A 25,272-nucleotide genomic window follows, 5' to 3' on the forward strand; every position below is an offset into this window, starting at 1 on the left:
ATTCTTTTACCATTGGCAAAGTTTGCATATAATAATTTGGTACATTCTTCTACTCAATAAACACCTTTTTTTTTCAATTATGATTATCATCTATAACTTTATACTTTTAATTTTTTTAAAATTAATAATCTTGTAGTAGAAGATTTGGCAAATCATTTGTCAAAGCTATATGCAATAATGAAGGCACAATTAAAAGGAGTTCAAGAACAAAAAAAAATGAATGCACATGCCTATTATAAGAAACAACTACAATTCAATGTGGATTGCAAAGTATGATTACTTTGTCACAATATCAAGACTACTTATCTTTGTAAAAGTTGGACTATTATAGGCTTAGATCTTTTTCAATTTGAAAATAAATCAATCTTATTGCTTATCAATTATATCTACATGAATCTATAAAGATCCATCTCATATTTTATATATCTCTTCTTGAGCCATATATGATAGTGAATAACTTGAGAAGAAGATAAATACCATATCTTCTTATAGAAATAAATAATAATCAAGAATTTAAGGTGGAAGAAGTCTTAGATTCAAGGTGATACCAAAATAGGTTGGAATACCTTGTTCATTAGTACGGATATGTTAGTAGTGAATGCACATAAGAGCCACCAAAGAATCTTGCAAATGTAGCAAAGAGAGTTGAGGCTTCTCATTGACAACATCCATCAAAATCAAGATAAAGAATATCAAATCTTTATTATAAAATAAAATAAGATATAAGAAAAGTAGCATTCTACCTTCTACCCTTCTTTGTAGCTTCTGTGTATTTGTGATATTAAGGAGATGGAAAATCAACAACTAGTAGATTTAACTGAAGAACTTTCACTTGCTAACTTATCAAATGAGACATTATGATTGTTACAACCTTTAAAATGACATAATCAAGATGAAGTTCTTCAAAAAAAACATATCTTTTTTTGAATAGATGGTGAGATACAATATATTTGGTATCACAGCCTTGGAAGAGACTCTAAATTATTTATGATTTTATTAGAAGTAAGAACAATTCTTGATAGTATTGTAAATATTTTATTTGAAGGAAGTTACGAAGGCCTCAACAACAATTAAATAACAAGGTGATCTTCTCATCATAGTATGGAATATTATTGATGGCTAAGAAGTCCTATCAACCATCTTTGAAGAGAACAAAGATCAAAGTATGTGGTAAATATGATTCTCCACATCTTAGATTTCATCAATACATGATAACTGCTCCTTATGGAATTTGTCTCTAGATGAAAATGTAATATCAGGAATATACATATTTATTTTAGTAAATACCTACATGCTTAAGTAAAAGTAGATAAAAGTAGGTAAAAATAGATAAAAATAGATTAATTTTATAATATCTTCTAAAAAAGCTTCTCAGAAGCTTTATAGACATTACTTTGACTTTATACATATTTATAGTTGATTTAAAGTGTAAAAACTTGATCAATAAGTTAATCATATATTAATACCTTACAAAACAAGTTAATTATATGGCATATATATATAAAACTTGTCTTAGAAGTTAAAATACATGTCTTATAAAGTCAATACATTTTACAGATCTTATAGGATATTGCCACATAGCTCCTAGTTAAGAGTATATATATGGAGGTAAGAATGAAGCCTTCTTCACTCTTGCCAATGCTTTTCTAGTTTTTAGTTTTGTTTCAAGTCTTTTTAGTTTTCTTATTTTTTAGCAATAATCATTTTAGTTCAATACTATAACATCTTTGAGTGATTTTTTAGTCCTTTTTAATGACACAAGAGTGTATTGAGGATTTTTTTCTTTAAGATTCATGTCCTTGATACCTTGATATATGTAATAATATTTAAGTTTTAATATTTTTTGTCATAACTATAGACTATTTGGCTTTATAATTTTTTCTTTATATGACATCACTTATGAATAAAAAATGATTCAAAAACTTGTTTCAATATTAACATATTTTGAAAAGAGTAGTATATTATAGATGAATTGTAGTGAATAATGACACATGATTTGTATATTAAATAAAGTATATTTTTACAGCTATTAAATGAGTCTATATTGAATAAAGTTCCATTATGTAATTGTAGAGGTATGATCAATTCAATTTAGAGCAATGTTGAATTTTTTTTTTTGAATGTAGTATCCAATTACATATTAATATTTTTTATGAATTCTTTTGGCCTTGATAACTGCTTCCAACCTCTTATGCATACTTTCTATTAACTTTTGGCACAAAACTACTTCAATATTATTTCATTCTGCAACTATTTTTTGCTATAATTTCCAAACTCTCTTTCATTTTATCTTCCAAGTGTTGAGTTGGAATTTGAAGTGCTCTCAAAGATATTCAATGGAATTAAGATCAAAAGACTAAGTATGCGAATCTAATATTTTAATCCTATGATAAACAAACCACTTCCATGCAAATTTTGAGTTATGCTTGGAGTCATTTGTCTTATTAAAAAATCACCTCTTTCTTAAAAATACCAGATTCTTGAATGCTAGAGAGCTCAATTTTTTCAAGAGTTTCCACAAATTCCTTAGCATCCATCCTCCCTTCAATCTCTGTCGATCTTTCAATCCCATTTCATTCTATGTAACTACATACCATTATATTTCTACCCTCATGATTAACTATATTAGTTGCTATGTCATATTGGTTGTTATATCATGTTTAAAATTTTTAGCAACCTCAAAAGCATTTTCAGCCTTCTCAATGTTGATTTGGCAAATAATTGCCCTTTCATCTAGTACAATGAGCTTCTTTGGTTTGTTTAACTTAAGATTCTTTCTATTAAAAGTAATCTTTTTCACTAGCCTAGAGATAATAGCTTTATTATAGCCAAGTTTGGAAGCAATTTGGTTATAAGATTTTTGAGAATAAAGAAGAGTAGAGATGATGTTGTCTTGGAGAGAGTAGAGCATGGATCTCATAGTTGTTCAAAGAATTATTAAGGATGTAAAAATCTATCAAAAAAAATATATTAAGATTAAAGACAAAGAATGAAATTGATAGCAAAAGTGGTTTCAAAGATTCTTATTTATATTATAATAAAGATTACAGAAGTATATATTTGAAATATTTCTTGTATTTATTGTAATAAGACATAGTTAAATTATTTGTATTGTTGATGCATAGAAATAGTTAGTTGGTTGTTTTTGAGAAGTTCTAGAATTGGAGCTATATTGGTGGTTTATGTAGGATCGACCATAGAACATTCTAGAAGAGCTTAAGATAGTTATTTAAATGAGGTCCACCTTAAATCTTTTGAAAGAGCAATTAGCTAAGTTGGGCCTCTTTTTTAAAATCTTTTAAAATGAGCAATTATCTTAATGGAATCTACCATTAGGAAAATTCTATAAAGTTCTAAGATAGTTGGACAAAGTGTAAATATGATTAATTGAAGCCATTTAGATATTTGATTAGGTATGGTTTTGGTCCTTTTTTCTTAATATAGTTTAGTTTGTATTATTTTGTTCTATTATATTTTATTCTCTTTTCCTCTATTATGTCTTTTATATTCCATTCTATTTAATTTTTTTCTATTTTTTTTGGCCTATTATACTATATATTGTATTCAGATTTATGTTTCTATAGATTGGAATGATTTTAGATATTAAAGAGATTTTAGTCTCTTATCATTATTATGAAAGTGAGTATTAGTCTATTCTTTGATAGTGTATTGATAGCTACCATTTAATTGGAGGTTAATTTTTATCATCACACCGAATATTATTTTTAGGCTATCATGAATTATTTTTAAAAAGTTGGCTGAAAGAAGAGAAGACATTATAGTAGTAGAATCCAACAAAGAAATTATAGCATGGGAGATATAGCAAAGCAATCTCAGATGGAAACTTAGATATAATACATCCAACATCAGATAGCTATTGTGCAAGAGTAAATAGAAGCCTCTATAAGAATGAAAGTGACATCTGTTAGGTTGAAATTGAACAAGCTCAATACATACTTTGGGACTTCAAAGCAAGAAGATGTATGCCAATGGCTCTTTAGTATGTAACAATACTTCCAACTATTTGAGGCAAATATCACTAAAAGAATTATGTATACATGTAGCTATTTGAGAGATATGCCAACCATTTGGTACTGACATTAAGATCAAAATTATGGAGCTTAAGATGGATTTTGTGACTAGAAGGAGTTTAAAACTAAGCTTAGGACTCAATTTTGGCCCATCAATGTAGAAAAGTTAGCATATAATTAGTTGACTAATCTTATACAATTCAAGTTAGTACAAGTTTATATCTCCTAATTCAAGTCTCTATGTCTTCAAATTTGCAATTTTTCAAAAGCAGAGATGATACATTGATTTGTATAAGGATTGAAACTTATAGTCTAATAAGAGGTAGAATTAAGGGATCCACAAATATTTTAAGAGGCAATTAGGATTGTAAAGAAAGTTGATGCTATAGATTTTAGAAATCATGGAGCATGACCTATAGCATAGAGCTCTATCCAATACTATGACATAGGAACCAATGCTGATAGAGATTGATATCTTATAAGTACCAATAATACTACAAAGACAATAAATATTGGCGTAGAAGGGATTGAATTTTTATTGTCAAGAGCTAAGCTATCAAGTCAAAGATTGTTTGAAATGTCAAAATTTAGGCACCAAAAAATCAAGAGAGGTTCACAATCTTGAAGCTAATCAAGTCAATAAAGAAGTGGAGTAAAAAAATGAGACTCACCAATAAAAGAAATAAGGGCTAATACTAGAAATAGCTGATATCTCTTAGAAATAAATGATATGGCTTTAGATAATTATCAAAAGAATTGACTGATGTGTCTAATGGATTGGCTAAAAAGATAGCCATATTGAGTGCTTGTGAATTGTAGCTCTATAAAAAAAAGTTATCTTGGTTGAAATTACCAAGCAATTTGGGATTAAAATCAAAGTGATGAAAAGAAAGAATATATACCTAGCAGATAATCGAGAGAATGTATTGAGTGAGTCATGTCAAAAAAAAACCTTGAAGTTGAGTGACACCTATGTCTTAAGAAAAAAAATTCATGATAACAAAGCTTAGATATGACAATATCTTTAGTATGCCATGGCTAGATATAAAAAATAAGCAAGTTGATTGGTTAACAAGGACAATTTTTTTCAAAGATAGTGAATGTAAGGTGAATTTTTGTGCCTTTGTATTAAGTGAGATAGAAAAACAATCTGCGACTAAAGGCTTATTTGTAAGAATGATCATTATAAAAAAGCAAATACAACATAAGCAACTTGTATATGTGGTGGTTATGAATCTTGCCTTAGTGATAGAAAAGACAATTGAAGGAGCAATATGGACAGAGCAACTCATACATAAATATTAGAATGTCTTTCAAATCGACTTGCCTAGTGGCATGTCATCTGATTGAGATGCAGTCTTTTAAATAAAACTATTATCTGGGACCAAATCGACAAGTCGACCAATTTATTGCCTAGCATCAAATGAACTTGAAGAGTTGCAAAAGACATTAGACTAATTCTTAGAGAAGGGCCTCATTTGAGAAAATACGTTGCTATGGAAAGCACATGTATTCTTTGTATCCAAAAAAGATGGTAGACTTTAGTTTTGCATTGATTAACAATGCTTTAATAGTAAACTGTGAAGAATGCATATCCACTTCTACATATAGATGATATTCTTGACAAACTTCAAGGTACAATCATCTTTAGCAAATTGGACCTTTAGAGTAGCTAGTGACAAATACCTATTATAAAAAAGATGGCATTTTATACGAGCTATGGATATTTTGAATGGCTTGTTTTATCTTTTGGCCTCACCAATACTCTAGCTTCTTTTATGGATTACATGAATAGATTAATTTGGAACTTTTTAAACAAGTATATAGTTGTCTTCATCGATGATATCTTGGTCTATATTAAAACTCTTAAAGAACATGAGCAACATCTACTAGAAGTATTGTGCTACCTATGAGATAATTGCTTCTATTGCAAGTAATCAAAGTGTCAACTTTGGGAGTGAAAAGTCACCTTTTTGAGGCATATAGTATCCTTCAAAGGCATGCACATGGAGTAGGATAAGATAAAAGTAGTGGAGGATTGGCCAACCTTCAAAGATGCTTTTAAAGTTCATTCATTTTTAGGCCTTGCTTGATATTATTGTCATTTTTTTTAACAATTTGTATACATTGTTGCATCATAAGCCTATTGGAAAAGGGTGCCCTATTTGAATGGAAATTGGAGCAAAAAATGCCCTCATTATTGTTCCAATATTACAACCACATGATCCTAACTTTCTATATATATTTGATATTGATGCTTTCAATTTTGCTATTAGCATGGTCCTTCAACAAGACTTTGGTAGGTGCCTTCAATCTTTGGCATATGAATCATGTAAGTCCAAAAAGATAGAGCACAATTACTTTGTACATAATCAAGAGCAACTAACAACTGTATATACCACAAAGATGTGGCAACACTATTTGTTGAAGAAACTAGTAACTATTTAGATTAACCATTAGTCCCTATTTTATAATTTGCATCTAAAAATATATAAAATCACAACATCATTTTTGAAAAGAAAAATTGTAGTTCTTTGTCATTTAACTTGAGTACAAGCAAGGGCAATAACACATCGTATCAAATACCTTATTGTAGAAACTAAACTTGAAGCCTAAATTGAAGGAAAAGGCAAAAGTCGCTACTATTAGTAGTACCATTTCAAACTTAATCAAAAGATCAAAATGAAATAAAGCTATGAATTGGGATGCTTATTTCAAGATGGTTATCAAATAACTAAAGATGGAAAATATATAATATTAAGATTATCATCTCAGTGATAGCTACTCTATTTCAGAAAATAAAATTATGTATCTAACAATACTATACTCTAGATGTACATACTTCAAGAGGGACATAATATTCCAATATCTAGACATCTAAGGTATGAAAAGACTCTTAAATGGATTTAAAGGACATAATTTTAGATAGGTTTGGATTATGATGTTTGAGCTTTTGTGCACTCCTATAAATGATGTTAACGTAACAAAATATGTAACGTAGCACCTCTTAGGTTATTGCAACTAATTCTACTACCTACAGCATGTTAGGAGTAGATGTCTATGGATCCCATTATGTATTTGCCACAAATGTCTCACAATCATACTCTGGTTGTTGTCTTTGTGAATCAACTCTTAAAGCAATTTTACTTGGCTATAGTGCACTCTGATATTGATGCCTCAATACTTCCATGGATCTTCTTTTACATTATCTTTTACCACCATAGATAACTTTGTATCATTGTTTCAAATCAAAATCCAAGTTTTATAGAGAATTTTTGGTAGGCTTTATTTAAGCTATTAGATACACAACTTATCATGTCTATGACCTTCTATCTTCAAATAGATCGATAAATGGAGTATGCAAATGGGAGCTTAGAAGATATGCTACTAGCATTCATGGCAGTTCACTATAATGTCTAGAATGAATATTTGATGTCTTTGGAGTTTGCTTGCAATGATAGTATTCAAGCAAGTATTAATCATTTATTATTCTTTCTTAATATCAATGAGCATCCAACTATGCTAATAATTTTTTATTATTCTATCACCACTAATAATCTAACAATAGATAAATTCATACAAAAGCTTATGACGGCCTTATAGGACATATGGTACCACCTCTTTATTGCACAAATTTGACAAAAATAATATATAGATAACCACCAATAATATAAGACCTTTTGAGAGGGTGACCAAGTATTACTTTCTAATATCAATCTAAATTTGTAAGCTTAGATCTGTTCACATTTCTATAGTGATTTTTGATATTGCATATTATCTTGAGCTTTGACGACATATTCAAGTCTATTTGGTCTTCCATGTTTCATAGCTTAAGGAATTTCATATTGAACTAAGGTACTTCTCAAACCACCACTACCACCACTAGTTGAGATTGATGATAAATAAGATTATAAAATGGATAGCATTTTGAAGCATTGTTATCTTTGCTGTAGCACTGGATGTCTGCAACTTTAGAACAAAATCATCTTGAAAGTTTATTCCATCTATGATGTAATGTAGGAACTTGTACAAAACCTCATTTATTGTCAAGAAACAATTTAGAAATACCATTGAAAGAAAAATAATGACGTTCTTCATTATTGGAGGGAGATTAACTGTAACGAGGTATGGATAAGACATTTGTATTGTTGATACATAGAAATAGGTAATTGGAGCCGTATTTGGAAAGTTTTTAGAATTGGAGTTAGATTGGTGGTCTATGTAGAATCTACCATGGAATATTTCAAAAAAGCTTTGAACAATTATTTATATGGACTCATCTTAAAATCTTCTACAAAGATAATTATGTAAGTAGGTCCCATCTCTAAAATCTTGTAGAAGAAGAGATTATCTTGGTAGAGCCTACCATTAGGAATATTTTATAAAGTTCCAAGATGGATGGATAAAGTATAAATAATATTCGCTGAGGCCATTTGGATATTTAATCAAGTATGGCTTTGGTTCCTTTCTCTCACTAAAGTTTGGTTTGCAGTTTGTTATTTTGCTCTATTCTATTTCTTTTTGCTCTACTCTACCTTTCATGTTATTTTGTTCTATTCTATTTTCATTTGCTCTATTCTACCTTTCATGTTCCATTTTGTGTAGTTCTCTTTAGTTTTCTTCTGGTCTGCTTCGTCCTACATTGTATTGTGATTTACGTTCCTATAGATTGGAAGGGTTTTAGATCTTAGAGAGAGTTCAAACTTCTTTCATTTATCCTATCTAAAAACAATTTAAAATATGGACATTGTCATGATTTTGTGTTTCTTTGATGATTCAAGTGATTGAAGCCATCAAAGCTTATTTGTATCAAATATTGTTGAAGTGATTTTGTAGTATGAGTTAGTTACTTGATTTTGTATCATTCATGTAGAGGTATTTATAACAATTGCAATTGACCATACTTTCTTGAGTCTTCATTAAATACTATTGTAGATAGTATAAAATGTTATATCATTTTTGACAATAATGAAAAAATTCAAAACTCATGGATGTGCTTTTTTAAAACACATTTTTATCAAGATGTAAAAAGAAAGAAACATAATTCCTTCTCTTCAAAATGTGTGTGTTGTTATAGTATAATTGGATATGGTTTATTACACAAGTACTCTAAAAGCTAGAATGTCTGGAAAAGTACACCAGAAATTGAAAGACAGCAATGATTTTTTGAGTAAAAAAATTGAGGTTCTAAATTGTGTAAGTTTCTAATACTGTGATTATATTGCAGTACTTGTGAACATCCTTGACATATTGTGAAATGAAACAAAATAATTAAACCATATTGATTTTTATATTTGTAGCCATCAAATAATTACATATGGAAAATTTTACAAAATATTTACCACCTGTTGGCTCTTATCCATGTTTGCCAAGGCTTGTTTTTACAACATATTTAATATTGCCAATATAAACACTTCTTATAAGATGTAGTATTGTTCTATTATAATATTTGATGAACAACACTGGATAATGGCGAATTCTATGGTCCATGACTTCAAAAGTGTAGACAACGGAAAGTTCAAGCCGTTGACGAAGTTTATGAGCCCTGCTTTGCTGAACTTTCCCTGGTCATTGGTCACCCAGACTGCGGATTCTAGTTTAATAAGAGGCAAATTTTACTGCCAATGAGGATCTTCAAATGCGTAGAAAAGATTATGCTAATTCATGCATGTCGCATAAACTGAAGCTTAGCTGCGTTGTACCATTCCTAGTTCGACGCATGCATAGTAAAAGCAGAATTTACTTAACCCATTCATCGTTAAGAGCAGCAGACTTTATTGTGTTAATTTCCGAGACTACTCATGTTGGATCCCTGGCCTTCAAGCCTTTGATTGTATCAAGCAGTAAGCGCTTCTTAAGCATCCGAAACTGAATTGCGAGACGATGATTCTCTGAAATGTCACCCTTTACTAGCTCGCTTTGATCCTCTTCAATCTCAGTTGGAAAAGATGCAAGGGCGAGCATACCAAGACCTATTAGAGTGCGAATGGTCTTGCGCTCGTTTAGAACACCCAGCGGAGGTGACTGATTCCAGGTTTGTAGCGCCTCCAAATCAACGTCAAGAAGTTCCATGGGGTCCTGGGCATGCATTACCCTTACTGCCGCCAGCAGCCGGCCTTCCACAAGCTCGGTTCCGCCTAATGTAACCTGCAACATTAACACCTTCTCAGCAAACCTTTACAACAGAAGGTTCTGCACACAACATAAAAAATAAATAAAGAAAGAAAGAAAACAAAGCAAGACGAAATTGTACATCTTTAAGCGGAGAGACTTACTCACGTCACAACCCTTAGAATATAATGCTGTCAAGAAGTCGCCAAAATAGTAACATACTATTAATGTCCTTTCAACATACAAGAAGGATCTATTGCTCTATATTTTGTGCTGGCATTGAAGTTGAGTCGCATCATTCAGCTTAAACGCTCAAACAATTATGTTTGCAGATACCCCTCAGATAATCATACAATAGCAACGCAATTTAAAGGATAAATGGACTACCATTTGTGAAGAGCTAGGACCATGAAGGTTCAATCTTGTGAGAAGAGCCAGCTGCGAAGTGGTAGGATCCTTAAACGAGTCTATATTAACTTTAGCCACGAGACAAGCCATATGAAGAAGCTGGTCGTCGTAGCGAAGCTCCACCCGATCGTTAGGGTTTTTAGGCATCACAAAGCCATAGTCGAGAAGCAAAATGTCATTGCTTAGAGGTCCATAGTTCAAAACCACATTCTCCCCTTTTTCCAGATCTTTTTCTGCTACTACCTGTGCCATGCAACCCAGTCCATTAATCTTCAACAAAGAGAGCGAGAGAGAGAGAGAGAGAGAGAGAGAGAGAGAGAGAGAGAGAGAGATAATAATAATAATAATAATAATAATAAAATAAGGGTTTCAAACTACTTGCAAATTTATCGTAGAAACGAAGATGGAAATTGACCTGACTACGGACTTCACTAGAGTGATCATAGTGAGTCATATATCGTAATGCTTTTGTACGTGCTTAGTCACATTCCCTCAATTGAAAACCCATCAATTGTTCTATTATTGAAAATAAGTCTCTATGGTTCCACTAACCTCAAGTACAGGCAATGACTGAGATTCAGAACTGTGCTGTAAAAGACGTCCAGTAGGTGTAAAGCTATGGTTGCACATGTCCACTAAGGGCAACAATGATGATCCTCCCCCTTCTCTGTGCACCTGAAATGCACGGCTTGAAGCAGCTGTCGCTGCCCAAGCAAGTGCATGAGGAAGTATTTGATAATTGTTGAAGGGTTGCCCAGGCTGTGGTGCCTGACCAACTATAGCTGGCTTAACCTCCGCTACAAATTCGTTTAGAAACTGAATTCGCTTGTGCACCTGTACACCAGAGAGCAGATCACAAAGCCAATGTACGTCAAGCGTTCATCAAGCAATCAAAAAATAAATGTAAATAAATAAATAAAAGTATAAGCATTATGTGCAGTCAGCACTCGAAACGAAAGATGAGGGATATGTTGACTTCCTGCCTGATGTGTCAGAGGAAGGTACTGAAGCGCTTGAATTTCTTCCGAAGTGTAAAAAATGGGCACAGTAAAGCGCTTGGGAAGGTTCTGAATATAAGGCCACCACTGCGACATCTGGAACCTTGTTTGTTCTGAGAGTAACTTCAGTCCCAACTTGACTGTCCACAGCTCCTCTGCCCAAACCTTAAACTCAGTCTCGACCTAAAGCAACCATCCTCACTGTGGAAGAACCATCGTTTATGAATCACATGGCCACAGCAGCGTTTGCGTGGGATCATAACTTATATTCAATAACATGGGTATAACTCAAATAAGTAAATAAGCAAACAAATAATCAAAGAAGACGACGAGGAACACGCGTTGCACCTATTGTGGCATTGCTAGAACAGTAGCCTCAAAGATCAACACAGAATTTGGCGTAGCGTCTCATGCGCACAAACCTGGAACGCGATCGAACAATGCGAGAAGCAGCGGATTCGAGGTTTCCAGCGACAGGATAAGATGCGGAGGTAAAGATATGAGCGTATCCCCTGCTTTCACAGCTTCGGTTGTCCGTAAACCCCACCCTCCCTCCTGACTTCCTTGCTGATCCAGCGCTCCCACACGACCACCCTCTCGTCTAACCCATGTAATCAAGTTCTGCTCACCTGTGTTAACACTCGTACTAAAACACCGCCGCATGAGCGGCCTCACTTTAAGATTCATGACTACAATCTAACCTCCTCCCCTTCCACTTGTTCTCTATATTCTTTTTTTTTCAACAAATTTGCAGCATTGGCTTCCTCGTCAATTCGCACCACAAGAATATCGAACCGGCAACATCTTGCTCAAAAACATATAACCCACAAGCTATATCGATCTCACATCAGTATGTTAAAAAGCTAACAGAAAAGAAAAGCTGCGTGAAGCATGGGCTAACTTGGTTTCGAGCCGCAAACCAGACTCTAAAATACTAAACTACACATCTCAAGTGCAGTTACAGTGCTGGTTCAAGTTTCAGCTGCAGTTCATAACGCTGCAACCCAGTTAATTCCTTCAGAAGTCCTAAGTCTGGAGATGCGCGAGCAGCACTCCAACATTCAGAATGCGAGGATGACGAGATCGATCAAGAGTGAAAATACGAAAGGCCTGAAATGTCCCAGCGCGAATTCTTCACTCGTTATCCCAGCGATACTCTTGATTTCAACGTATCTCGTAAATTTCTGGCCACGTATTCTTCAACAATTCTGCATCGAATTCAGCAGGTTTAATTCTCCATGAGGGGTGACGAAAAGATCCCAATTTGAGTGTTTGGATCTGAAAAAGTGCTGCCTCCATTTGGACTCCCTCAGTGCCGAAGCCCTAAACCGTGTGTCCCTTTGGCCTCCTCTCTGTCCATCTCCAACTCATCCAACATAAGGATGAATGAAATCTCCAACGTCCCAATAGTGAATTGATAAAACCGATTGTAAATCTCCATCCGAGTCCAACGTCTTCGTTCATCTACAAACGTTCGTCCACGAAGTTCGTTCGTTCACAGATTTCGTGCTCTCAACAAGTTGGCATTAGAGACAAAAGTTGAGGCAATTTTTAATTTTAATTTTATTTTTTTTGATTTTTTAAAATACAAAATGGAGTAAGTCCAATGCTTAGGGTGTAAAAAGTAGAGCACAAAGCAAAGCAACCCTTCCTTAAGATAGATATAGGAGTGACAAACTAGACTTAAAAAATTATACTAATCATTTTTTTATAAATTATGATGCCACTTTAGGACACCATTGAGTTCTATCTAATTTTTATAGTGGATCTAAATCCAATCATTTTTATTGCTATCTATGTTTAGTGCCATCTTTTCAAAAATATTTTCTTATTATTGAGTTGTTTTCTAATTTTTTTACACATGGTTTCTCAAAGTAACTTGTTTTATTTTAATAAGCTAGATTAAATTCTATTTCTTTTATCGAGTTTGTTTTAATTTTTATATTTGAATACAATTTTTTTGGTTAAATCTTTAAAATCTATGAATATAATCTTCTTAATGGGGAATATTTAGTGTATTTTTATTTATTTATTTATTTATTAATGTGGAGGGTAGTTACTTTACAAAGATCATTTGTTTGTTTGTTAAGTAAAACATTTCTATAATTTCTATTTTATAAAATAAGAGGCTAGTTTGTAATATAGAAAAAAGACCCAATGCCATATATGAAAACACCTCTAAATACTATATGAAATAGTTACTTGTTGATTAGGTTTGCAAAGATTATAATGAATATCAATTTTGAACTAATTTATTTTCTCTATTTATTTATTACTTCTCATTTGTACCAAATGAGCCATATAAACATAGACTCTTTGTGCAAGTAGAGCCTCAACTATACATTATGCCAATTGAAAGAAAAGTCATGTTTGAAAATTAAATTCATCTTAGTTATACCAAGATCCAATCTAGATTGATTCTTCCATATCATTGATTTACCTATGTTTTTTGTGTACATAAATAATGTTTTATTTATAGACCAATAATATAAAATATAATTAAAAATAAGATTTTTAATTAAATTGAAGAAGAAATTTTATTTAAATATTTTGTAATTTATAGAATCCAATCCAATCTTTACATATAAAAGGTGAGACTCTTGCACTTGGAAGATCTTTCTATAAACTATAAATATATATATATATATATATATTAAAATATATATCTTGATTTATTTCTTTTTCATATTCTTGTCTGGTTTTATCTAAAAATAATAGTTTATGAAAATTATTAAAAATAAATCTTTAATTCTTTGGATCCCCTTTAAATGAATAAAATAAATATTTCTATTTGAATTAGTGGAAAATTTTATAAATTATGAGTTGGATATTATAAATAATAATCTATTTTATAAAACATAGAAGAAATTTAGAAGGATAAGAAAAATTAATGATAACATTGCAACTCAAGTTTTATCTATTTTATATCATTTTTTTAATATTATACTTTATTTATAGTTGGATACTAGTGTTTATGTAAAGTCTAGACACTAGTTACTTAAAGCAATGGATTTAGGTTGCATCATTCAATGACAAAAACATTTCAGATGTTGGAGTGTGTTGGACAAAATACCCATACAATCAATTTTGATAGTAGAGTATTTCTTGCATCTTTTGGATTAATAACCTCTAAATCTCATTTTTTTTAGACTTATATAATATGGATTAAGCAACTTTGGGTTAAGTAAGAGGTTAAGTGTTACCCCTACAAAAAAAATTGAACCATTTTCTTAATATTATCAAATTGGTTTGATTAATTACATCCATATATTAATGAATAAAGACAAGAAAGACAATAGTGTATAATTAACTATTATTGCATTCTACCAACATTGAATTTAAGAGAATATTAATAAATTTATTTATTTTATACATTATTCTAATTGTATTGTCTAAAAAATGATCCATACTTAAAATTTGTGATAACAATCTAAAAAGAGTATTTAGCAAGATATTAGATGAAGTCCATGGCTAACCAAAATCATTTATCCAACAAATTCTCAATATATTCTTTTAAAAAAAATTATAGACATATCAAAATAAATATATTATTTTGGTAAAATATTGTTTTTCATATCAATTTCATAAGAACAAAATAATAGAATTCTAAAATATAATATGTGACATTTTTATAGTGTATATAACCAAAAATTCTAACGTCCTAAAATTGGTAATATATATATATATATATATTTGGATATTATTTTTTAAAATATTAATAGAATTATAAAAAATAATATTTATAAAAGAATTAAAAAGCATAGAATGAGATGAAATAATCTTCTTCTTCCTTCTGTCTATATTTTTGAAAATAATCTATTTTCGACATTTTTTTTTATAAATATTATAAATTTTTACTAAAAATTTAATGGTTTTATTGTGATTCTAGGATACGATCAGATTTCAAAGTTGTAAAAATAAAAAATTATAATAAAAAAACATTTAACAGAAGAATTTCCCGGATGACTATACAATTTTTTCAGAAAATTAATCTACTCAACAGATTTTTTTGCGCAACATGGTTTTATAATATATTTACTATTATTATCATTGTTTTTTACTATCAAAGAAATTGATATATATATATATATATATATGACTAGAGAAAGAAAGAAAATAAAGAATACATGTGAACCTATGTACCATTTAAATCTAAATTTATTAGTTTCATTAATTTTCACTTTTAAGTTAGCCATATAATTAATTATGAATACGTGTTCTTTTCATAATTATTGTCATTAAAACAATATGCAAGTATGTTTCTTTCCTTTTCATAAATTGCATATTTGGTGCTAACAAATAATATTTAAGTTCGAGTGTTTAACACAATATCAAAATTGAAAAATTTCGAAAATATCAGAATTATTTTAAATATGTTAAAAATTAGTTGAAAAATCGAATCTTATATAAAAAAATAAATCTGTGAAAACAGTGTAAATAAAATTAAATAAGTTTAAATATAAAACCTTTTCAAAGAAATGTGATTTGTGATGTAAACTAAGTAACATGATTTAGATAAGAATTTTAATATACAACTTGTTGTGATTAATCAAAGTAGGAAAAATCTCACATCTAAGTACCCTCTTTTTTTTTTTTTCTTTTTTTTTTTTTTTTTCTCTCTCTTTCTTTGTATGTAGATAATATGGTAATCATATTTTCTAAGTTTTCTCTGTCATTATCTGCATTATATGTTTTCAAATAACATGATAAAATAAATTTTTACCATGGATTTTTATTTATCAATGTAGTTTTCTACATTTACTGTATTTTTTGTCATTACCTGAAATTCAAAATATCCACTGATTTTTATGTTTGTTTGTGACAGTATATATATATATATATTTATGTATTCACACACACATACATTAAACCAAAATATAAAATTTTCACCTTTGATTATTACTAAGTGGCAAACAATGTGAAAGTAACCCACATTTTGTAACCATGCCTCCAAAGCTGTACATGAAGATACAACTACATGTGAACTCATGTTACTATGCAATTGGTTGTTGAAGCTGCATCTTCAGTTATTGATAACAGATTTTTAACAATATTCCCTCAGAATATCCCCTACAATACATAGCCAAGTCATTTCAATTGGAATCAAATACATCTAGCTTACTTTCAAAATATGCTTAGTGGATTCAAGTCAGAAGAAAATCAGACAATAACAATGATAAGAACAAAATAATATATTCTGCTGTATACCAAGGCCTTTATTCACCACAATATAGTCTATGGGAATGTGATTGTCTGCCCAAAAGATTGACCATTTCCACAAAGTTCTTAGCCAGTGAATCCATGTAAAATGGCATCCCATTACCATTGGTGCACTTTAGATTGAACTGGCACAATGCAGACCCATCAAGACAAAAGCTGCAAAATGTAAACTAGATATGTCAAAACCCACTCTTTCAGCAGAAACATGAATTGTTGATCACAAAAAGTATTGCAAAATGAGGTGCCACCAATTTTGCAATAGAGAATATCCTTACAAATCGGTACTATATATGAAGTGAGTATTTATATATAACCAAGCTTAAATTGGTTCTTATATTCATACTCAAACTAAAATTTGTAACTAACCAAATATTTATTGCACCATATCCAAACTATTCATAGATTTGTGTGGACATATATATAATATGGACTTACCAGAACATTTTTGTTTTTTGTTTTTGTAGGGGAGGAGTTGAGCAATATTCACACAAGGAATCTAACTTGAGACAACTGAATAGATTAAGGCAAAATTTTATACAAAAATCATCAACAAGAAAATAATCAATTAGTTGTGTAACATCTTTGCAACAATGGAATAAAACATGAATGGCCCAAAGCAAAACAGAGATACAAATTGGAATGAAAATTAAATGAACACTAGGATTCCACAATGCAATCTCACAGTACATGCTCTTGCAGACCAATTACCACAAGAGCAATTTTTATTTTTAAATTGACCTTGTTATTATAATTGTACCCAATTTTACCCAACTCAAGACAACAAAAATATAAGAAGTTTTACATTCAATTTCCCAATTAATCCATACCATCAAACAAAACAAATATATATATATATATATATATATATATATCTCTTACATAAAACAACTTAGAGGATAAATCAATTGGATAAAATAGAGGAGACATAAACCATTTCTAATTGAATGCATATCTCATTGTTTTCATCAAATGTGAAACAATAACTTAACTTTTGATCAATCATATATTGTGCTATTGCTGCAGATTTCCAGAAGTAACATTGCAAGATCACTAGGTGTGGAGCTCAAAAGCACCACAATGTGGAACCACATGCAACATGGAATTTTATGGCATATGAAACAACACATAGATTACAATGTTTTTTTTTTTTTTTTTTTTTTTTTTTTTTGTGGCCACTGCATGGGTTTCCACTAGAATATATTTACACATATACATACATGAATTTAAGTTGAGAATATAGACTTAAGAGAGGAACAAGGTTGCCTTGATCATGGCACCACTCATCAACAAGCGGCGGTGTGAGCGTCGCCGAGGCTGTCGAGTTTTCAACGCCGTGCAGAGCGCCGCCGAAGTGACAGAGCCAGCACCACAGACCACAGCTTGCGTGGTGGGGGCCCTCGCCTCGCCACCGCACCCCAGCCCGATGCGATCACCATTGTCGTCGTCCGGTGCTGCAGTGACAATTCTCACTTACACACACACAAACTCTCTCTCTTTTTCTCTCATATCATCACATCTGATGATGAGCACATCGGCAGGTGCACATGGGGCTGCAGGAGGAGACGACGAGAGAGCCCTCACGGCTCTTGCCCCTCGCAACTCTCTGACAGCCCCCATCATGGACGCATTCGGCGATCGATCATCCACAATCACCACAATCAGCTTACATCACTTTGTTGAACGACAGGCTCTAGAGTGTAGACATGCGTGGATGTAAAGGTGGAATGGTGGGCTGCTCTGGTCGGGAGAGTTGTTTCATGTATTCGGCATGAGTGCCACTGCCCGGTCAAGGGCGAAGCACTGGCGTACTGGGCTTGCAGGACCCCTAGAGTTTTACCAGCGTGCGGCACCTCCCTCGATCGCCCAGAGCTGGTCTAGAATCTTCCAAATTGTAGGAAACGTACGACGCGAGTGTAGGATACAAAAGTACACGCGAAGAGATTTGCAACTCCCCTCCTAGAAGCGTCATTTGCATGGCACTGCAAGCGCATTTTCATTGAGAGCTTGGTCGCCGTGCTCGCCGACGATTGAACCATGTTCACAGAATTGATTGGCTGCAATCCTATCGCGATCAATCTGCTGCCGTGGTGGGACCCTTGGGCTCGTGGACCTGGCAAAGGCGATGGAGGGTCCCAATGGAGTAAAAGTGATTTTACCGTATACTTTCACGTCGGTGTATAGTTCTCGACTTCTGCGCCGGGGTCGACAAACCACTCCTGATCCCACAGTTTCAGCACACCGTTTGTCGAGAAAAGTTGCCCACTATCATGATGGCTTACTGCTTATCCTCTCGTTGCAACTAGTCCTCGCTTACTTTTGCGTGAGGATGGACTGTGAATGAATTTCCCATCTGTCGAGAGTATGCGCATTTTTTGGCTCTAGCGTTGTCTAGTTTGTGGCGAAATACAGGGACCTGCAACCTGCTAAACAATGGTTTCTTGGATTGAACGATCCCATACGACCTGGTATTACGGTGGAATCTTGCACGACATTGTGTCTGTCGACGAGGTTAGATTCGTCACACACAGCCAATGATCTGGTCAATACGAAAGTCTCATTGAAGCTGTGCGTCTTGGTGCAAATGGATGAAGCAGCAGAAACGTCGTGGTGATTAATATCATCGCTTGTACTATGCCTTAGCTGGACCCCACTTGGTCTTCAATAAGCTCTTCTGTAGTGCAACTCTTCACTTTTTTTTCGTTTTTTTTCTTCTTTTTGTTAGTTATACCGGCCCGATCATTGCCACTGTTAGCAGTGGTCGCTGCGGCTGGTTCAACAACATCATATACCTTCGTCTCTTTGGTTTGTGGTTTGCTAGTGTACGTCGTGTTAGTTCTTGTGAGAATGCAGGCTTGGGGTAATCGATTTGGTGGTCTAGTTTTGCCGGCGAGCTAGTGGACTTTTTCAGTGCGAGAGTAATTCCCCTTTTTTGGCTTGTATGGAGAGAGTTGGTTGGTAGCCTTCGAGAGCGATTACAGGGATTAATCCTCCATTAGTCTTGGATGTAAGAATTCCATTGTGGAGCACTGGATGTAGATATTTTCGCATGATCATTTCGTGAATTGCTGTTATCCAGGTGAGGATTTTATTTCATTAAGTTGATTTTCTGTTTCGTCGGTTTGGAGATGCAATTTGTTTCGCAAGGGAAGGCGGGTCGGCTTTGCCAAACTTGTTTCTGTTCGCTAGTTAGGCCTCCATCTGCGGCATTCAAGTCCTAGACGGCGTATTCGATTATTTTCTTCCCGGACAGTATCGAACTTCACTACTTCAGACTGCCGGCGGCTCTCTTTCCGCACTTGAATTAAAAACGCAGAATCGCAAAAAAAATCATTGGCAAAGTTGTAGAGGTCAATCAATCTACGATCTCAATTCTGCTCGAAGCGGAGGGTGCGAGCTCTAGCTCACAGATTTTTGCATGAGCTTGCCCAACCTTTTCTATTTGGTAAATTTTGTGGTGATTGCCCGGCATTTGGACTGATCCCCTCTACTGTTCTTCAATGCAGATAACTCTTCCAATCCGTTAGACTGGCAGCGTTGTAGTTTACATGGCGTGGCTCGGCAGATTATTCGATGCTCCGAGCTCATCTACTTACCGCTACCATGAAGGCGACGAGTATCCTGATTACACTAACATCCCTCGCCAGAGTCACGGTGGTTGGCAAGGCCCTAATATCTTCCAGGTAAAATGACTTCCAAACCATTCATTTCTCACAGCTGCCAAGTGAACCGCATCAGGAAATTGAAAACTCAGAAACAAGTGGTTCAATTCGGGAAAACAGCACTGATCACTAAATTTAAGTATTGAGCATACTGGTGGCAGGATTCGAGGAGTATTGAAGGGTCTTCATCATACTCGGAGGAGATGCCTTCTTACACCAACAGTATCAGGCCCTCATACTCGAGCGACATGCCGTTACATGCCTACAACATACCATACAACTCTGACGACGGGCCCTCACATTCCTATGATAGGTTCCCATACGAGATTGTTGCACCGCCACCGGCAAACACTAATGACACGCCCACTTATCACAACGAAAGAATCTCGTACCCACAGATTGATGCCGCTTCCATGGAGGCCACTGATCACGCCATTGCGCTGGCTCTCTCTGAAGAAGAGAATCGTGAGTAGTGCTACGCTTATTTCATTAGGGTACTTCTGTGCCATGTGATTTTGATCCTTCAGGTTGTTAAATGTGGGGTACTACAGTAGATGATTTGTGATAAGGATGCTCTAGTTTGTGGCTTCTCTAGTCACGCCATAGCTGCTAGATGTCTGGACATTGCTTGTAAGACTCGATTGATCAATGTACTTGAATCTGTGGGTTTTCTGTTAACGTCAGGAGGAAGCAAACATATGCCTAGCACGGATGCTGATGAGGAGCTAGCAAGAGCTTTACAGGATAGTTTGGACCTCCAGTATCGTGCTTCACGGAAGGAAAAAAGCCCCAGCACCCGCCCTGCAGTGCTCAAGTAAGCATCTGTGCCTCGTTGAATCGCTTCTTGTTTCGCATTCTTGTAGTTCTCCCGTGCTCTAGAGTTTCCGAGGGTTGTTGAAGCTTTACCTTGACTGTTCCTTGTGAACATTCAGTACTCTGATAGGTGTGTTTATTTTAAAGAAATAAAGAATTTTTGGAACCCTGTGATGATACTTTGTGTTGGAATCTGTAGACCAACCGCAACGAATATTTGCGCTGGATGTAAGCAACCTCTTGGATATGGGCGCTTCTTGAGCTGCTTGGGGAAGAATTGGCATCCACATTGCTTCGCTTGCAAAATGTGCAGCAAACCTATTGACGATCGAGAGGTATTGATTGAGCTTTTCTAGGTTCAAAATGCCAATCTTTTATTCATTAGAAGGATCCTAACCCGGTGTTATCAGCTAGGAACTAATTTAGGAGTTGCAGCAGTGGAACATCAAGCACCATCGTTCTGTTCTTTGAATGTCTAATCACCTTGTTTATTTTTGGTCTTCAGTTTTCAGTCCAAGGGGGTGATCCCTACCATCGCAACTGCTATAAGGAGTTGTTCCACCCCAAGTGCGAAGTTTGTCTCGAATTCGTGAGATTTTTCATCCTTCTCATTGAATTTAAAACCTTTGAATCCATTTATGGTCAAACTGAAATTGCTGAGTGTCATATGTCAATCCCTTTAGTTTACATCATCTTCTCACAAAAATTATTTGGACGTTTGCAGATTCCCACAAATGAGGATGGGATGATAGAATACCGGTCGCATCCATTCTGGAATCAGAAGTATTGTCCCAGTCATGAGATTGATGGCACGCCACGCTGCTGTAGTTGTGACCGCATTGAGGTAGAGTATCTCTCACCTATAGTCATGACTTCAATATGAATGTTTACCGTTTTTTTCCTTTTTTACATGGCATGAATCCCACTCACCAATATCCCAACAACACCGTAAATGCCACTAGTCGAATCCTAAAACTGTATTTGATGGTCGATGTTTTGCGATTTATCTGTCGCCTGCAGACCGGTGAAGTGAAGTACGCAGGCTTAGAGGATGGACGCAAGATTTGCTTGGAGTGTTTAGAAACCGCTGTGTTTGACACCAAAGAATGCCAACCTCTTTACCGAGAGGTACTGAAATTCTATAAGAACGTCGGCATGATGATAGATCAAGAAGTTCCTATGCTCCTGGTTGAGCGCACCGCTCTCAACGAGGCACGAGAAGGCGAGAAAGAGGTACGATTTTCACATTAGGCCTGCTTTTATTTATCTACTCTCCGAAACGTGTTGAGCTCCTCATTCCCAGTAGCTGGAGCCGATCGGATACTTAGATGTTTCGTATGGTTTCCATTGCAGGGAATACACATGACGTCGGAGACAAGAGGACTTTGTCTTTCCGAGGAGCAAACTGTCACCACGGTCAGTCTCGTTCATTTCTCTTGTGTTTGTTGCTTCAACGGTTGGCTCGACAGTTATCTAACCTGTAAAAGAGGTTTGCCAATTGACTGCCACAGCTCGTGCTCACACACGGATTTGTGCAACTTGAGGGCATTCACCTCATGTTTTGTAGCTTTGGAGTCTCCAAATCTGGATATATTGTTGGTGCTGATGATCTGGTAATGGTCATAACTTGCAAACAGGTGTTCGGAGGAAAATCGTCTTTCCCCAGGCTTTCTTTCAATTTTTGGACCGAGCCAAAACATCTCCGTCGTCACTGTGAAGTCACCGCCATCCTTGTTCTCTATGGTCTCCCCAGGTAACTCATCGTCATGGTCCTGTATTTTAAACACTTCTCGAGGGGATGATTACATTTCCATTCAAATCCAGAAACTGAGAAAGTTGATTCCCCACACTGCATTCTGAAGAAACTCTTATCTACTTCTCCAGACACGTTAACATATGCAGTTGCAAAAGAGCTCGGGACCATGCACGTGGCGTGAATTTTTCTAAACACGGTTGGAATTGGTTGTGCAGGCTGCTTACGGGATCTATCTTAGTTCATGAGCTTATGCACGCATGGCTACGTTTGGCAGGTATGACTCTAACTAAGACAGTTGAATTCATGTGTGGACCAGCTGGGAATTGTATAGTTTCGAATTATTAATATATTCTGATGACCCAATGGCGTATTGCTTATTTGTTTGTAGGAGGATTTCCTCGCATGCGCCCTGAGGTGGAGGAGGGCATATGCCAAGTCATGTCACACATATGGCTATCAGCAGAGCTCAAGCGAGCGGAGAAGAAAGACTCCACCAGTGCCAAAGGCATCACTAGCCCTGCTCAAGAGCGTCTGGGCAAGTTCTACCTCTACCAGATTTCCTCTGACACGTCTCCCGTTTACGGAGATGGGTTTCGCCAGGCGCTCGCGTCAGTGAACCGGTATGGGCTGGTGAGAGTTCTGGAGCATCTTCGAATGACGGCAAACTTCCAAGTCTGAGTCACGAAGCAAAACTCGGATGTTTTCTGCGCTTCATGCATTACTCCTTAGGATTAAAACAAACTAGGTGGAAGACAAGACCGCATCTTATACTCCATATGAAGCTTTAGTATACTAGAGTAAACGCCCATTGAAAAGAGTGGGAGAGTCTCATCATGGTGCCATTTGCTCCACGAAACTCAGAAAATGTACAGTATAGAAGCAGAACCCTAGATTTCTTTTTCTTTTTCTGAAGGCGAGAACATGTACATGGAGGATTCCAATTTGGCTTCTCCACATGGAGAAACTGTCTAAATTTTTAAGTCTTCTTTGCAGATAACTAACTGTCGAGGTTTGCATCACAGAACTTGAAGCATTGGTTCCTGGTGTTTGAAAATTAGATTTGAAGTGGTCTTGCAGTTTTTTCCTCCGTAACACATATCAATACTACTGTCAATGAAGAATACCAGGTCTGGTTAGATTGGATTTTTCTTAAGGAAACAGAGTTCTACATTACCCCTGCCGCATACAACTCTGAGCTTAGTGTAGACTGAACTCAAAGTGGCTTTTGAATCACTCACCATTCAACTATTCATAACGGCATTGAAAGAACAAACCTCTCTCTATTAAAGAAGGGGGGATTCCCTTCTAGCTGTGTGTTGTAGAAACCTCCTTATTCAATCGACTGGCTCGAGACATCTCGGCTGTTGGATTTCCAGATTGAATCTTAGCCATTACAAGTTTTTTTGGAAACACAGAGGGGGGGTGGAGGATCTTTGGGGAAACTGGCAGCATAAGCAAAGGAATGAGGAGGGCACGCAGCCTCGCATGAGAGGAGGCCATGAATCCCAGACATCTTTCTCTTGCGTCAACAGCGCTGCGCAGTCGGACCGCATGTGTGAGTGGTCTTTTATTAAAAAAAAGGTGTGTCTCGAAACTTCCTCAGTGTACTAGGATAGGGGGCCTGCCGAATCCCACAGAGCCCATTACAGAGAATGGTGGTGGCAATCACAGAAAAATAAAAAACAAGGGAAAAGTAAGTAAAAAGGAAGGTTACAATTTTAGCAAGGAAAAGTGGGATGGTGATTGTCACCACCAAGGCATGATTTTATGTGAAAAAGAGGGGGAAAAAAAAAAAAAAAAAAAAAAATGGCATGAATGGCGACCATTTTTCACTACCAAGGAGAAATAGGTGGTGAAAAATAGATAAGAAAAATTACAAAAGGATATGGTTGAAGACCATTTTTTACGATTATAGAGAAATTGGTGATAGAAAATGGATAGAAAATGAGTAAAAAATGGTTATGGTTTGGGCAACTTTGTAGTAGAGCCTACCACCATTTAGTTGCAATTTAAAATATTGGCAATGACCAATGTGAGAATTTAGTGGTAGAGATTGCTACTAATAAATTAAATATTATTTTAAAGTAACAACTTTATGCAATACTAACTATATTGTGTGCTATATTTTAGAGCTTGAAAGATGGAGAAACAATGGAAACCATTAACAAAGTCATTGAAGCCCTTAACTTCAATGATATCTCTTCAAATGATGAAATTGACTTCAACTTCTTATGATTTTTAGATAGTAAAAGAGAAGAGGATGAATATGAAATAGA

General features: G+C 34.7%; 2 protein-coding genes across 4 annotated transcripts; one reads left to right on the forward strand and one right to left on the reverse strand.

The window, feature by feature from the left end:
* Positions 1-9,782: 9,782 nt before the first annotated feature.
* Positions 9,783-12,810, reverse strand: LOC112292216 (uncharacterized). Its single transcript, XM_024540494.3, has 5 exons — positions 11,971-12,810; positions 11,534-11,703; positions 11,103-11,384; positions 10,530-10,793; positions 9,783-10,178 (listed from the first exon to the last, which is right to left on the reverse strand). Exons 1-5 carry the CDS (start codon positions 12,233-12,235, stop codon positions 9,831-9,833), a joined length of 1,329 nt encoding a protein of 442 aa, XP_024396262.1. The 5' UTR covers positions 12,236-12,810; the 3' UTR covers positions 9,783-9,830.
* Positions 12,811-19,436: 6,626 nt separating this feature from the next.
* LOC112292204 (LIM domain-containing protein HDR3) lies at positions 19,437-23,993 on the forward strand. 3 transcript variants are annotated; one of them, XM_024540472.2, is made up of 12 exons: positions 19,437-19,844; positions 20,272-20,448; positions 20,589-20,892; positions 21,112-21,241; positions 21,440-21,575; positions 21,746-21,829; positions 21,965-22,084; positions 22,261-22,473; positions 22,594-22,656; positions 22,878-22,993; positions 23,212-23,270; positions 23,385-23,993. In XM_024540472.2, the coding sequence occupies exons 2-12, from the start codon at positions 20,314-20,316 to the stop codon at positions 23,672-23,674; spliced, it is 1,650 nt and encodes a 549-aa protein (XP_024396240.1). In that variant the 5' UTR covers positions 19,437-19,844; positions 20,272-20,313; the 3' UTR covers positions 23,675-23,993. The 3 variants fall into 3 exon arrangements, with proteins under 3 accessions (XP_024396240.1, XP_024396233.1, XP_024396246.1); XM_024540465.3 differs by having other exon boundaries at positions 19,597-20,155; XM_024540478.3 differs by lacking the exon at positions 19,437-19,844 and adding an exon at positions 19,892-20,115.
* Positions 23,994-25,272: the final 1,279 nt, after the last annotated feature.

The sequence above is a fragment of the Physcomitrium patens genome, chromosome 1, assembly GCF_059467195.1.
Source record: "Physcomitrium patens ecotype Gransden chromosome 1, ASM5946719v1, whole genome shotgun sequence".
Lineage (NCBI taxonomy): Eukaryota > Viridiplantae > Streptophyta > Bryopsida > Funariales > Funariaceae > Physcomitrium > Physcomitrium patens.

Bases quoted from the DNA above. Each gene is read 5' to 3' on its own strand.
- LOC112292216 (XM_024540494.3), bottom strand. From the start codon at position 12,235: ATGAATCTTAAAGTGAGGCCGCTCATGCGGCGGTGTTTTAGTACGAGT. The intron at 10,794-11,102 runs GTTAGTGGAACC...TGCATGGCACAG, and splicing joins AGTCATTGCCTGTACTTGAG to GTAGTAGCAGAAAAAGATCT. The intron at 10,179-10,529 runs GTAGTCCATTTA...TTAATGTTGCAG, and splicing joins GTCCTAGCTCTTCACAAATG to GTTACATTAGGCGGAACCGA.
- LOC112292204 (XM_024540472.2), top strand. From the start codon at position 20,314: ATGGCGTGGCTCGGCAGATTATTCGATGCTCCGAGCTCATCTACTTAC. The intron at 22,085-22,260 runs GTAGAGTATCTC...TGTCGCCTGCAG, and splicing joins GTAGTTGTGACCGCATTGAG to ACCGGTGAAGTGAAGTACGC. The intron at 22,474-22,593 runs GTACGATTTTCA...TTTCCATTGCAG, and splicing joins CACGAGAAGGCGAGAAAGAG to GGAATACACATGACGTCGGA.